This window comes from Phyllostomus discolor, chromosome X (assembly GCF_004126475.2).
Source record: "Phyllostomus discolor isolate MPI-MPIP mPhyDis1 chromosome X, mPhyDis1.pri.v3, whole genome shotgun sequence".
NCBI lineage: Eukaryota > Metazoa > Chordata > Mammalia > Chiroptera > Phyllostomidae > Phyllostomus > Phyllostomus discolor.
In genome coordinates this window covers 60,252,632-60,268,733 of record NC_050198.1, presented here as the reverse complement: position 1 = coordinate 60,268,733, position 16,102 = coordinate 60,252,632, and the positions used below count along the sequence as shown (strand labels likewise).

At 36.5% G+C, this 16,102-nt stretch overlaps 1 protein-coding gene across 3 annotated transcripts in view; it reads left to right on the top strand.

The window, feature by feature from the left end:
* CENPI (centromere protein I) overlaps window positions 1-3,949 on the top strand; it is a 101,219-nt gene extending 97,270 nt beyond the window's left edge. For 2 of the 3 annotated variants that reach the window (XM_036017000.1, XM_036017001.1), the window contains one exon: window positions 897-2,187. In XM_036017000.1, coding sequence (XP_035872893.1) covers window positions 897-998 — 102 coding nt within the window. In that variant the 3' untranslated portion in view covers window positions 999-2,187. Of the gene's footprint in view, window positions 1-896 lie in introns of all 3 variants that reach the window. The other variant, XM_028522928.2, reaches the window with a different exon arrangement.
* Window positions 3,950-16,102: the final 12,153 nt, after the last annotated feature.

The following is a 16,102-nucleotide window of genomic DNA, read 5'->3' as shown; positions in this document are numbered from 1 at the left end:
GGGATTTCATACAGCTTCATTTCATCTAAAGATTTCATATTTTAACTTTTCCCCAAATCTTAAGTCTGCTGCCTTCACAAAGTCAAAGTGAAGTGTTTACCTTCTGAATTCATTCCCATGACTTCTATGTGAATTTATTGGCACATACTCTTGCAGGGGTGTCCAACCTTTTGGCATCTCTGGGCCACACTGGAAGAAGAGTTGTCTTGGGCCACACTTTAAATATACAAACACCAACAAAAACTGAGGAGCCAAAAAAAAAAGGTTTTAAGTAAATTTACGATTTCGTGTTGGGCTGCATTCATAGCCATCCTGGGCCACAGCTTGGACACTCTTGCCTATAGTCTTCTCTAAAAGTATAACTGTTGGTAATTAGACTCTTCTTGTTGTGACCCTGTGTCTCATTTTAGAGTATAGTTGATGTATTCAAAGTATGATTACAATAAGGCTGATTTAACAAACCCAGACACAGTTGTCTCATTATTATAGAAACTCTGATCTGTATATATTTAATATAGTCAGTAATATATAATATGACTACTCTTGTGTTATCCATTTTAGATGCTAAATTCCTAGCATCTAAATGGGTGCTGAATTCCTAGCATCATTTCCCAGTTGGAAATGATGACCCATTTCCATTTCCTAGTACTTACTCAGTTGAACAGCTAAATTTTTTGTGAACTTAATAAAAGAAATGTGTAGCCCTTAAACTTTGGGTACTTTCTGATTTGACTATTACTTAGTGACTGAGTTCCAGTTATGAATATGTGTTCTCTGAGCTAACCCTTGGTATGTGTACCTGGGTATTGGGACCTTTTCCTAGACAAAAAAAGAGAAGGTAGAGGATAAGTGTAGTAAATACTCAATAAGTAATTTCCTCCTTTTTGTGCCTACAGGGAAAGAAATGGAATGGGTATTTGGACTATTTATTTTCAGAGGGCTTACAAGGCTTGAAACATTTCATACAAAGCAGTATTTGTCATTCTTCTGTCCCCTGATCAAACGGCAAAAAAACCTATGATCAACATGAAATGAATGCTGAGAGAAACAAACCAAGCATACTGGACTAAATTCCTTCATTGTTGCCAAAGAGGCCAAGTGGCTCACCTTGAGTTTCCATATTCTTTTCACCAACAGACTACCATCCTCAGGGAGTGATTGGACTGGCTTTCCATCATGGCCCAGGAGAGCTTTGATTCGGCTTTGTTTGTCAAGATCTAGATTCTTAAATGCACTAGTGAAAAATGATTCAATTGTCAGGCTCTGCTTTTTACCAGATTATATATAAAGATATATCCATTATGTAGTGGGATTTTTCACATTCTTGTGGTATATAAGCTGCCTTGATGAAAGATGGCAGGCAATATATAGTGGCATTTAAGCCACAGACATAATTATGCAAAATTCTCTGCTGCCTCTATGAATATTGCCATTTTTCTGACTGAACAATAGAACCAACACCAAGTTAACAAGTAGTTGGGTGATTCCTTGGCTTTCACTGGTAGCAATTTGATGAGAGAAGGAAGGAAAGAGAATTATGGGATAATCAAGATATTCCTATTTATTACTGCTTTGGTTTCATGGAACTGCTCTGTTTTGTGTGTGTATATGTATTTACTCCATTTTAAGTATTTAAGCACTAACTGCAACTTTATTTTCAGGGGTAATTCTGAAGCTTTTAAAAAATTTTATAATAGCTAGAATATCTTGCTGAAAATGCTTCAGTACTACTGAATAACTCTCTTTTAATAAAATTCATACCATTTGAGAGAGATCAACCTGGATTTTTTTAAATTTTAGGACACATTTTTGTATTTCTTTGTTTTTCTTTTAAAGCAAAACAAAACCCTAAAATGTATTATTGGATAATGTTCAGGATCGAACCCCATGTATTCATTCATTTTTGGATTCGATACATATTTATTGTGCTTGCTATGTACCAGGTACTCTTCTGTTTGCTGGTTGTGCAGCTGTGACCAATATAAAGTACCAGTTTTTGTGGAATGTACTATATCCCATTGGAAAAGACATAAAAAATGTAAATAAATATAAAAGTAAGGCACTGTAAAGAAAAAGCAAGGAATAGGGGCAGAATGTTGAGAGGGTCACTATTTTAGATAAGGTGGTTAGAGAAGGCCTGTTTGAGAATGTGACTTATGCAGAGGCCCTAATTAAATATGTGTATGAGTCAAATGAATATTTGGGAAATAACATTCTGGGCAGAGGTAAGGGCAAATGAAATGGCTTAAAAATATTAACATATTTGGCCTGTTTGAAGAATAGCAGAGAGGCCAGTAAGGTTAAAACATAGTAATTAAAGAAGGCAAATGGTAAGAAATGAAACAGGAAAGCCAGAGAGTAGTTCATGAAAGTCCTTTTAGCCCAGAATGGATAGGTAATAGGAAGTCATTAGAAGAATTGAAAACAGAGGAGTGATGTAATTTGACTTATCTATATGGAACTGCAGTGTGAAGATTAGACTGATGAGGATTTAGCGTGAAAGCAGAGAGACTAGGTAGTTTATTTTACTATTCCAGGCAAGGGTCTTAGGTTAGTGTGGTTGATGAGGAAGAACTGGTTAGATACTGGATTCTGCCTCTATTCGAAAGGCAAACAAGGTAGAATCTGCTGATAACTTGGGTATTAGGAGAGGGAAAGAGATGGGTAAAGGATGACTCCTAGGTTTTTGACTGAGCAACTAGGTGAGTTCTGGGATGCAGAGATGAGGCATACTAGAAGAACAGATGTGGAGGAGTGTGGAAACAGGAGTACTTTTGTGGCTATGTTAGGCTGGAGATGCTGAGTACTCAGTTGAATATCCAAGTCTAGATTTCTAGGTGCAAGTTGGGAGTGGCACAATTAATTTGGGACTTACTAGTTAATCACCATGACATTGGATGAGATCACTTAGTATAGCTGGAAAACAGAAGGTAACAAAGGACTGAGCCCTGAGGGTGTGCCAATGTTAAAAAGCAGAGAAGGGGAGGAGCCAGCAAAATACTGAGAAGGACCCTCCAGTGAGCTAGAAGAAAAATAAGGAACTGGTGTGCTGGAAGCGAAGTGAAGAAAATGTTTCAAAGGAGTATTTAATGATGTGGAATATTGCTTGTATACCCAGGAAAAAGAAGTGTTAGCTGCTTCAAAATAAATGTGATAGCTTCCCCAATAGGTAACCTCATAGAGTTCTATTTTTTATGTTTGTACTTCAAATAACTTTCCATATTGTTTTCAGAACATAATATTTTGATCTTTAAAATCATGTAGAACTTGCACTTATGAGAAAGAATTCAATTTAACCACTAGTAATCTTCAGATTATGAAGGAAACTTTTCTAAACTTATGTTTTAAAACAAAATTTCCCTTCAGTTTGTCATTTGTTCAATAATTATTCTCTGGGTACCTTTTTTGCCTCAATTTTTGTTCTTGATCAATGTTTTAATTCATTTAAGATTAGATATATGGCTATATAGGCCATACCTAGTCATTTGAAAACCCTTTTTTGAAGATCCTGCATGGCAAAGTAAAACAAGATTAATGTAAGAATAGCTGTTTTTGCTTTGGTGGAAAAGATGTTAGAAAAAAATAGAAAATTTTATTTATTATCCCAGTTGTACAAAAGAATATTTTCCTTACCTAGTATTTGTGTAAAATTGTTGAAGTTATGAATATTGACTTAATGTTCATTGCTAAAGTTGTTCCTATATTTATAACATTTATTTTCCTTTTTAACATCACTTCTTTTTCCTCTTTGTCTTTGGAGTGATCTGGAAATGAAAGTAGATAAGTCTGGTCCTCACATAACTTTTATTAACATGGTATAAATTCTCTCTTTATATTTTATATCACAAAGTGGTTTACTAGAAGGAAAAAATATTATCTAAAATTTGTCATGTGAAAAATTCTATTTCTAATATGGATGTTGTGGACTAAATGTATCCCTCCAAATTCATATGTTGAAGCCCTAACCTTCAATGTGATGATATGTAGAGGTAAGGACTTTGGGAGGTAATTAGATTGTGAAGGTGGAGCCCTAATGAATGGGATTAGTGACTGTAAGAAAGGTGCAGTTGCCATGGCTGGCGTAGCTCAGTGGATTGAGCCCGGGCTGGGAACCAAAGTGTCCCAGGTTCAATTCCCAGCCAGGGTACATGCCTAGGTTGCAGGCCATAACCCCCAGCAACTGCACATTGATCTCTCTCTCTGTCTCTCTCTCTCTCTCTCCCTCCCTCCCTCCCTCCCTTCCTTCCCTCTCTAAAAATAAATAAATAAAACCTTTAAAAAAAAGAAAGGTGCAGTCTTTCTACCATGTGTGGACATAGCAAGAAGGCAGCCATCTACAAGCTAAGAAGAGGGATTTCAGTAGAACCTGACATGCTGGCACCCAGATCTTAGACGTCCATCCTCCAGAATGTGAGAAATACATTTCTGGTTTTTTTTAAGCCACCTAATCTATGGCATTTTTATTATAGCAACCCTCTCTAAGATAGTTGGCAACAATATATATTGTTGACCTGAATTATCAATGCTTTATTTTTATAATACTTAGAAAAGGATATTTTCCCAAGGAGCAAAATAGTACATGTAAATTAAAGTTACTTTTGAATATGTCATAGGAAAACAAATTTCTTCAGCTTACCAGGAAGAATATTAGTTTATCTAACTAGATTTGGTATACAGAGCTAAAGGCTCAATTTCAAGGAGTCCTTTTGTTGCTTCCAGCACTGGGTTTGTCATTAATGAATTGTATGATTGTAGAAGTCACATAAGTACTTTGCTTTTTGATTGTTTCTTTGGTAAAATTTATATGTTAATATCTATTTTCAAAGATTTGGCATATAAAATGATAGGAAATGTATAAAATTTCATTGGCACCAAAAAGGGAAAAAAAGGTATAAAAGGTTTTCCAAATTTCGAAGTATATACAATCAAATTACAACTTAAAGAAGTGTAATTGAAGACTATCCAGAGGGCAGTAGGTTACTGAGGTAATGTGTGTTTTCTGTACTTTACCCTCTAGGTGAACAGAGGTTGCCTGAGCCTTTCTGGAGAAAGTGCTGAAAGTAAGAATGAATAAGCACCTATCTAATAAGTTGACATACTTGGAACTTACAAGTATTCCAGCCCTAGATACAATAGCACAGTTAATATCATGTGTCTTGATGTATTATTTAATACTCAATTTTTATATGTTATGTTTTCTTGCATCTAGTGGTAGGCAACTTTTTGGTAACTTGGGTAATGAGGGAGAAAAAAGTATATAACTTAAAAAAAGTAGACATTAATTTCAACTTTTAAAAATTAGAAACGAATTATTTTTCTATTATAATCAGCTTTGTGGACCAATTTAAATGCACAGACTTGATCACCAGTTTGTGAATAGTCATTTGAAAATTTTAATGTGATAACTTTCTGAATGGCAATTTGCAGAGCTCAGTAGAACTTCTCCCCAGAGTATCTGTCTACATGATCAAAATTAGAAAAGATAATCATTCAAAATATCTGGAGAATGCTAAAAGGATTTGCAATGAATTGAAAACAATTCACAATCAGTAGAACCAGTAATGGTAGTAGGAGTATGTAACTTCTGAGCTAGTGGCTACACCCACCTCTGCACCCAACTGTGTGTTGCAAAAGAGGTATTCCAGTATTCTCAGTAGCCAAGTGACAGCTCCCATTTCTCCCAGATACTGTTCCATGATAACAGAGTTTCTGCCAAGGAGGCGTCAGAATACCTAGAAGACTGGCAACATCCTAGCTCTGACTAAGGAGCCTAACTTTATTTGGATCATGGAACATTTATGCCTCCAAGGAATTGTCCAAAAGAAAAATTAGCTAACAATTAGGGGAGGCCAAAAGCATGGTATGATACCAATAGAACCAAACCAGCCAGAAGGCTTATCAGGGAGATTAGAGAGAGATGGTAAAGGAAACCTGGTGATGTGGAAGAATGTGCACATACCTAAGGCCACACTCTCACAGGAGCAACTGGAGAAGAAACTTTTGCTATTAATCCTCGACTAAATGTAGGACAAACTTGTAAAGTTCCTGAAGTGTAAAAACAGTGTCTAAGCCACACATAACAAACAGCAATAAATGAAAATTGTATTGATTCAATGGCTTAATCACAGTGCTGATCAATCAGTGGCTGATGGCTAAACTACTGACCAAGGGATGACCCTTAGGAAGCCAGGTTTAAAGATAAAAACAAAAAAATTTAATAGGAAAATTGAAGGTTGCACATTTGTTGGGGAATAGATTTCACAGATTTAGACCAGCCAAGTTAGTAAACAACAGCAACAAACCTCACAGCAGAGACAATCGGTATCCAAAGCTGCTACAACTGTTCAGATAACTAAAAAGTTATGAGACATGCAAAGAAACAGGAAAGTGTGACCTATACACAGGAAAAAAGACAGTAGAAATTGCCTTTAATGGGGATCAGATGTTGAAATTGAACTTGGTAGACAAGGACTTTAATGCAGCTATTATAAATATGTTCAAAGAACTTGTAGAAGCAATGTTTAAATTAAAGGAGTGTATGATGGCAATGACTCATCAAAAAGGAAATATCAGTAGCGGATAGAGTGCGTACTCTATCCCCCAGATGGAAATTCTAGACTTGAAAAGAGTACAGAAAAAATGAACAGGGCCTTAGAGAAATGTGTTACACCATTAAGTACACAAACTGTCATAATGGGTATAATAGGAGGAGACAAAGGGACAGAAAAAACTTTGAAGAAATAATGTTTGATAATACCCCACATTTGATGAAAACAACCTACACATTAAAGAAGCTCAAGAAAATACTGGCAACATATAAAAAGGATTATACTTCATGATGAACTGAGGTTTATCTGAGCAGTGCAAGGTTGGTTTAATATCAATGTAGTGTATCAAAACATTTGAAGAAAGTAAAAGGACATCTAATAAATGCAAAGACATTTCATATCATAGATGAGAAGACTTCCCAAATTGGTCTATACTTTCAATGCATTCCTATGTACTCCCAGGCTGGCATTTTGCAGAAATATTCCAGCTGATCATAAAATTAAAATGGAAATGCAAGGTGCCACAAACAACCAAAATAATCCTGGAAAAACAAAGTTGGAGACCTCACAATTCCCAATTTCAAAGCTTAATAAAAAGCTACAGAGTGCTGGCTAAGATGGAGGCATAGGTAGAAACCCTTTGCCTCCTCGCACAACCAAAAAGAGGATAACAACCAAACTAAAATCAATAAACAATGAGAAGTGCCAGAAAATCAAACTGCATGGAATGCTGACAACCAAAGAATTAAAGAAACAGTCAAACAGACCAGTAAGACAGGTAGATGGAGACAACCTATGGTAAGGTGGCAGACCACATGGGCAGGGCTGCCTTAATGGAAAACTGATACTCAGAGCTGACAATGGACTACAGTGGAGGTTGCCACAGTGGGAGAAACTCTCAGTATCACATGAGAGCTTGTTGGAAAGGGGCTAGAGCCCACTAAACGAGCTGCATTGTTCTCTCTCTGACCTCTCCCCCACAGACAGCGCGACAACACAGCAAAGAGGGTTGCCCTGCCCTGGTGAATACCTAAGGCCTTTCCTCCTTACAACTTAACAGATGCACCAAGACAAAGAAGTATGGCCCAAATGAAAGAACAGATCAAAACTCCAGAAAAAGAGCTAAGCAATGTGGAGATAGCCAACCTATCTGATGGAGAGTTCAAAGCTCTGGTAATCAAAGTGCTCACAGAACTGATTGAGATTGGTTGCAAAATGAAAAAAACAAATGCAGGCTACCCAAAGTGAAATAAAGCAAAATATTCAGGGAAACAATAGTGACAGGAAGGAAACCAGGACTCAAATCAATGATTTGGAACAAGAAGAAATAAACATCCAACTGGAAGAGAAAGAAGAAACAAGAATTTTAAAAAATGAAGAGAGGCTTAGGAACCTCTGGGACAACTTTAAATGTTCCAATATCTGAATTATATGGGTGCCAGAAGGAGAAGAACAAGAACAAGAAATTGAAAACTTACTTGAACAAATAATGAAGGAAAACTTCCCCAGTCTGACGAAGGAAATAAACTTCCAGGAAGTCTGTGAAGCCCAGAGAGTCCCAAAGAAGTTGGACCCAAAGAGGAACACACCAAGGTACATCATCATTAAATTACCCAAGATTAAAGATAAAGAGAGAATCTTAAAAGCAGCAAGATGAAAGGAGAGAGTTACCTACAAAGGGGTGCCCACAAAACTATCAGCTGATTTCTCAAAAGAAATCTTGCAGGCAAGAAGCAGCTGGAAAGAAGTATTCCAAGTCATGAAAGGCAAGGACCTACATTCACAATTACTCTATCCAGCAAAGCTATCATTTATAATGGAAGGACAGATAAAGTGCTTCCCAGATAAGGTCAAGTTAAAGGAGTTCATCATCACCTAGCCCTTATTATATGAAATGTTAAAGGGACTTATCTAAGAAATTGAAGATCAAAAGCTATCAACAGTAAAATGACAACAAACACAACTATTAACTGAAACTTAAAAAAAGGCAATGAAAAAAACTAAGCAAACAACTAGAACAGGAATAAAATTAGAAATGGACATCACATGGAGGGTTTTCCATGGGGATGGGGAGGGGTGATAGGGAGGGAAAAGTACAGGGAATAAGAAGCATAAATAGTAGGCATAAAATGGATGGGAAGAGTTCAAGAGTGGTATAGGAAACAATTCAAAGAACATATGTACAGCCCATGGATATGAACTAAATGGGGTGAATGCTGGAGGGTTTGGGATGCAAGGCAGAGGGGGTGTAAGGGGGAAAACTGGGAAAACTAACAGCATAATCAATAAAGTATACTTTTAAAAAGCTACGATAATGAGAGTGTTGTACTAGCATAAGGATACATATAGACCAATGGCACAGAATTGAGAGTCTAGAAATAAACGCACTCATCTAGGGTTAATTTGATTTCCAACAAGGATGCTAAGACAGTTTCAATGGGGTAAGAACAGTCTTCCCAGAAAATGGTGCTTGGAAAACTGGATATCACATGTGAAAGAATCGGGTTAGACCCTTATGTCAATCATATATAGAAATTAAATGAATTAACAAACCTAAATGTAATATCTAAAACTTTAAAACTCATAGACAAATTATTGGAGTAAGTCTTCACGACCTTAAGTTAGTGATTTTGTAGCTACGAAAAAAAACTGAAAAAGATAAATAAAAAACTTAAATTTAACATCATCAAAATTTAAAACTGCTTCAAATAAGACCACTAAGAAAGTGGACAAAAAATGCCCAGAATGGGAGGGAATATTTGCATATAGTATCTCTGATAAGCATCTTATACCCAGAATATATAAAAAACTCTTAAAACTCAATAATAAAGTCTACCTAATTAAAACAGGCAGGATCCAAATACATATTTCTCCTAGATATTTCTCCCCAGAAATGTATGTGAATGGATAGTAGCAACATGCAACGATGCTTAATGTCATTAGTTATTAGATATATTCAAATCAAAACAACAGTGAGCCCTGGCTAATGTGGCTCAGTGGATTGAGTGCCAGCCTGTGAACCAAAGGGTCGCCAGTTCAATTGCTAGTCAGGGCAGTTGCCTTGGTGTGGGCCAGGTCCCCAGTAGGGGGCATGCAAGAGGCAATCACACATTGATGTTTCTCTCCCTCTCTTTCTCCCTCCCTTTCCCTCTTTCTAAAAATAAAAATCTTTATAAGAAATAAAATATATTTCTCCTAAAAAAAAACCCACAATGAGATACTACTTCACATGTTAGAATGGCTATAATAGAGACAAGTGAGGATGTGGAAAATTGAAACATGCATTGCTGACTGCACTATAAATAGTGTAGCCACTTTGGAATACAATTTGGCAGTTCCTCAAAAATCTAAACAGAGAAATACCATATGACTGACCAGTTTTACTCCTAAGTATACCTAAAAGAAATGAAAACCTGTCCTCACGAAAACTTACACAGCAATGTTCATAGCATTATTCATAATAGCCAAAAGTGGAGTCAACCCAAATGTCAGCCGATGAATAAATAAATAAAATACGATATTTCTATATAATGGAACACTGTTTGCCACCCCCCAAGAAAAATGAAGAAGTGATATGTTGAGACATATATATATATATATATATATATATATATATATATGTGTGTGTGTGTGTGTGTGTATAAATGTGGACAAACCTCAAAAGCATAATGCAGAGTGAAATAGTCCAGTCACAAAAGAGCACATATTTGATTCCATTTATGACAATACACAAAACAGGCAAATCTATAAAAACAAAGTAGTTAACTGATTGTCTAGGGCTCATGGGGATAGAGTGACAGATAATGAGGAGTACTATATACTGAAAGTTTGTGTCCCCACCAAATTCATATGTTGACACAATCACCAGTGTGATGATATTTGAAGGTAGGATGTTTGGAAGGTGATTAGGTCATGACGTTGGAGCAGCCTTTATGAATGGGATGAATGCCCTTATAAAAGAGGTCCCAGCAAGCTGCCTTACCCCTTTCAATAAGGAAGGTTATGGCAAGAAGATGGCTGTGTATAGACCACGAAGCATCCCTCACCAGACACTAAATCTGCCGGCACCTTGATCTTGGACTTCCCAGCCTCCAAAACAGAAATTTGTGTTATTTATATTACCCAATCTATGGTATTCTGTTAAAGCAGCCCCAGTGGACTAAGGTAGTGTCTGTCAATGGATATGAGGTTTCTATTTAAGGTGACAAATGTGTTATAAATGATATAAATATAATAAAAAACACTAAGTTTTATTTAATTTTAAATGGATGAATTTTATATTATGAAATTACATCATTGACGTTAAAAAGACTTGTATGAACTGTGGGAAAATGATGAGATGAGTAATATTATAGATCTTGTGTTTGCATAATGACTATCTTTTGTATAATGACATTATTTTATTTTTTAAAAGATTTCATTTATTTACTTTTAAGAAAAAGGGAAGGGAGGGAGAAAGAGAGAGAAACATCAATGTGAGAGAGATACATTGATCCCTGTCTGGTGCTCAATCTACTAAGCCACACCAGCCAGGGCAATGACATAATTTTAGAAACATTATAATCATACAATCATTGTTTGCTTCTCTTCTATCTCATACTTTGTCCTCTTACAGTCTAGGAAATTCTGAATATGCAAGGAGGATTATGTGGTATGATTGTGCAGCTATCAAGTACTTTCAAGAATTCTTAAAGGTAAATATCAGATTTACATATTTTTTAGATAACTTAGAGTCAGTAAAGAAAATAAATACAGTTTAATGACTCTCTAAAATATAGATAAATAGCCCTGGCAGGTGTAGCTCAGTGGATTGAGTGAAACCTGTAAACCAAAGGGTTACTCCCAGTTGGGAGGTTCGATTCCTAGCTGGAGCACATTGCCTGGGTTGCGGACCAGGTCCCCAGTAGGGTGGCACATTAGAGGCAACCACACACTGATGTTTGTCTCCCTTTCTTTCTCCCTTCCTTACACTCTCTATAAAAATAAATAAAATCTTTTTTAAAAAAATATAGATAAATAGCCCTGGCTGGCGTAGCTCAGTGGATTGAGCACGGGCTGGGAACCAAAGTGTCCCAGGTTCGATTCCCAGTCAGGGCACATGCCTGGGTTGCGGGCCATGACCCTCAGCAACCGCACATTGATGTTTCTCTCTCTCTCTCTCTCTCCCTCCCTCCCTCCCTTCCCTCTCTAAAAATAAATAAATAAAAATATTTTTAAAAATATAGATAAATAAAGGAAAGTAGGTATTGAAATTGTGGGGAAAATCATTGTAATATTATTTCTTTTAAAAAAGTATTCGGGGTGATTTTAGAGGCATTTGCGTATTTTTCTACCAAAAATATGTAACACAGCTGTAATGGCAATATCCAAGCAAATAAAACACAACTAGTTTTTTTTTTCTTTTTTTTAACTTTTAATCATTGTTCAAGTACAGTTTTCTCCCTTTTACTCCCATTCCAGCCCACCACACAACCCTCCCTACTTCCCTCCCATTACCAAACTCCCCCTAGTTTTTCTCCATGTGTCCTTTAAATATGTTCCTGTAAACCCTTCCTATTCTCCCCTGAACTTCCTGCTTCTCTCCCCTCTGGTCAATGTCAGTCTGTCCCCCATTTCAGTGTCTTTGGTTATATTTTGCTTGTTTCTTTGTTTTGTTCTTTAGGTTCCTGTTAAAGGTGAGATCATATGGTATTTGTTTTTCACTGCCTGACTTGTTTCAATTAGCATAATGCTTTCCAGCTCCATCCATGCTGTTGCAAAGGGTAGGAGCTCCTTTCTTTCTGCTGCATAGGATTCCTATGTATAAATGTACCATAGTTTTTTTGTCATTCATTTACTGATGCGCATCTAGGTTGCTTCCAGCATCTAGATATTGTAAATTGTGCTGCTATGAACATTAGGGTGCAAAGGTTCTTTTGTATTGGTGTTTTAGTGTTCCTAGGATATAGTCCCAGCAGTGGAATTGCAGGGTCAAAAGGCAGATCCATTTTTAGTTTTCTGAGGAAGTTCCATACTTCTTTCCATAGTGGTTGTACCAGTCTGCAGTCCCACGAACAGTGCACTAGAGTCCCCTTTTCTCCACAACCTCGCCAACACTTGTTGTTTGTTGCTTTGTTTATGATGGCCATTCTGACTAGTGTGAAGTGGAGAAGTGTCTGTTCAAGTCCTTTGCCCATTTTTTAATTGGGTTGATTGTCTTCTTAGAGTGGAGTCCTGTAAGTTCTTTATATATTTTGGAGATTAAACCCCTGTCTGAGGTGTCATTGGCAAATATGTTTTCCCATACAGTTGGTTCTCTTTTTATTTTGATACTGTTTTCTTTAGCTATGCAAAGCTTTTAATTTTGATGAGGTCCCATTTGTTTATTCTTTCCTTTATGTCCCTTGCTCTAGGAGATATGTCAGTAAAAAAGTTTCTGCGTGAAATATCAGATTTTCCTACCTACGTTCTCCTCTAGGACTTTAATGGTGTCACGGTTTATATTTAAGTCTTTTATCCACCTTGAATTTATTTTTGTATAAGGCGTAAGTTGGGCCTCGAGTTTCATTTTTTTGCATGTGGCTGTCCAGTTCTCCCAACACCATTTGTTGAAGAGGCTATTTTTATTCCATTTTATGCTGCTGACTCCTTTGTCAAATATTAATTAACCATAGAGACTTGGGTTTATTTCTGGGTTCTCTGTTCTGTTCCATTGGTCCATGTGCCTGTTTAAATGCCAGTACCACGCTGTTTTGATAACAGTGGCCTTGTAGTATAGTTTAATGTCAGGTATTCTGATCCCTCCTACTTTACACTTCTTTCTCAATATTGCAGCAGCTATTCAGGGTCATTTATGGTTCCATATAAGTTTTTGAAGTGTTTGTTCTATGTCTGTGAAATAAGCCATTGGTACTTTAATAGGTATTGCATTGAATGTGTAAATTGCTTTGGGTAGTATGGACATTTTGATGATATTAATTTTTCCAATCCATGAACACGGTATATGTTTCCATTTGTTTGATTCTTCCTTGATTTCTTTCCTGAGTGTTATGTAGTTTTCTGAATACAGGTCTTCTACCTCTTTGGTTAGGTTTATTCCTAGGTATTTCATTTTTCTTTAGCTATTTCAAATGGGATTTTATTTCTTGATTTCTGCTTCTGCTGTTTCATTGTTGGTGTACAGAAATGCCTTTGATTTCTGGATATTGACTTTGTATCCCACTGTTTTGCCAAACTCATTTATTAGGTCAAGCAGTTTTTTGGTGGAGTCTATAGGACTTTCTATGTATACTGTCATGTCATCTGCAAACAGTGACAGTTTCGTTTCCTCCTTTCTGATTTGGATACCTATTATTTCTTTTTCTTGTCTGATCACTGTGGCTGAAACTTCCACTACTATATTGAATAGAAGTGGTGAAAGTGGACAGCCTTGTCTTGTTCCTGATGTTAATGGGAAACCTCTAAGTTTTTGTCCATTGAGTATGATGTTGGCTGTAAGTCTCTGATATATGGCCTTTATTATGTTGAGGAATGCTCCCTCTATTTCCACTTTGCTGAGTGTTTTTATCATAAATGGGTGCTGTACCTTATCAAATGCTTTTCCTGCATCTATCGATATGATCGTGTGGTTTTTGTCTTTGCTTTTGTTTATGTGATGTATAACATTTACTGACTTGTGAATATTGTACCATCCTTGCATCCCTGGAATGACTCCCACTTGGTCAGGGTGTATGATCTTTTTCATGTACTGTTGGATGCAGTTTGCCAGTATTTTGTTGAGGATTTTAGCATCAATGTTCATCAGCAATATTGGCCTGAAGTTTTCTTTCTTTGTTTTGTCTTTATCTGGTTTTGGAATTAGGATGATGTTGGCCTTATAAAAAGAGTTTGGTAGTCTCCCATCTTTTTGGATTTTTTGGAATAGTCTGTGAAGGATAGGTGTTAGTTCTTCCTTAAATGCCTTGTAGAATTCTCCTGTGAAACCATCTGGTCCAGGGCTTTTGTGTGTTGGGAGTTTTTTGATTACTGCTTCAATTTCTTTTGCTGTTATTGATTTGTTCATGCTTGCTGCTTCTTTTCCATTGAGTTTTGGAAGACTATATTTTTATAGAAATTTGTCCATTTCACCTAGGTTTTCAAATTTCTTGGCACACAGTTCATAGTAACTTCTTACAATCATTTGTATTTCTGTGGTGTCTGTTGTAATCTCTCCTCTTTCATTTCTGATTGTATTTATTTGGGTTTTCTCTCTTTTTTTCCTGATAAGTCTGCTTAAAAGCCTGTTGATTTTCTTTATCTTTTCAAAGAACCAGTTCTTGGATTCACTGATCCTTAGAATTGTGCTTTTAGTCTCTATTTCATTTAATTCTGCTCTGACTTTGGTTATTTCCTTCCTTCTGCTTGCTCTGGGCTGTCTTTGTTGTTGTTCCTTGAGTTCTTGTAGACGTACAGTTAGCTTGTTTGTTTGGAATGTTTCTAACTTTTTTAGGTGAGCCTGTATCGCTATGAACTTCCTTCTCAGGACTGCCTTGGCTGTATCCCATAAGTTTTGTGTTTTTTGAGTTCATTTTCATTTGTTTCCAGAAACCGTTTGATTTTTTCCCTAATATCATTCTTGACCCATTCATTGTTTAATAGCATGCTATTTGATCTCTATGATTTTGAGTGTTTTGGGTTTTTTCCCTTGGGGTTGGTTTCTAGCTTCCGTCCCTTGTGATCCGAGAAAATGCTTGGTATGATTTCAATTTTCGTGAAATTGTTGAGGCTTGTTTTGTGTCCTATCATGTGGTCTATCTTTGAAAATGTTCCGTGTACATTTGAAAAGAATGTGTATTTAGCTTCTTTGGGATGGAGGGTTCTGTATATATCACTAAAGCCCATTTCATCTAGGGTATTGTTCAATGCCACAATATCTTTGTTGATATTTTGTTTGGAAGATCTGTCCATTTTTGATAATGGGGTGTTAAAATCCCCCACTATAATTGTGTTGCTGTCCATGACTTTCTTGAGGTCCTCTAAGATTTTCTTTATGTGTTTGGGTGCTCCTATGTTGGGTGCATATATATTTACAAGATTTATGTCCTTTTGGTGGATTCTTCCCTTGAGTATTATGAAGTGACCTTCTGGGTCTCTTTTTATGGCCCTTTTTTGGAAGTCTGTTTTGTCTGATACGAGTATTGCTACCCCGGATTTTTTTTTTTTTCTGTCCATTTGCTTGGAATATTTGTTTCCAGTCCTTCACTTTCAGCCTGTGCAGGTCTTTTATCCTGGGGTGGGTCTCTTGTAGGCAGCATATGTGTGGGTCATGTTTTCTTATCCAATCAGCTATTCTATGTCTTTTGATTGGAGCATTTAATCCATTTACGTTTAAGGTTATTATTGATAGGTACTTACTCATTGTCTTTTATGTACGTGTGTTCCTCTCTCACTCTCTCTTTTCCTTTCTTTCCTTAAAGCAGTCCCTTTAGTATCTCTTGCAGAGCTAGTTTAGTGGAGGTGTATTCTTTTAGACTTCTTTTGTCTGAGGAGCTTCTTATTTGGCCTTCTATCTTGATCGAGAGCCTTGCTGGGTAAAG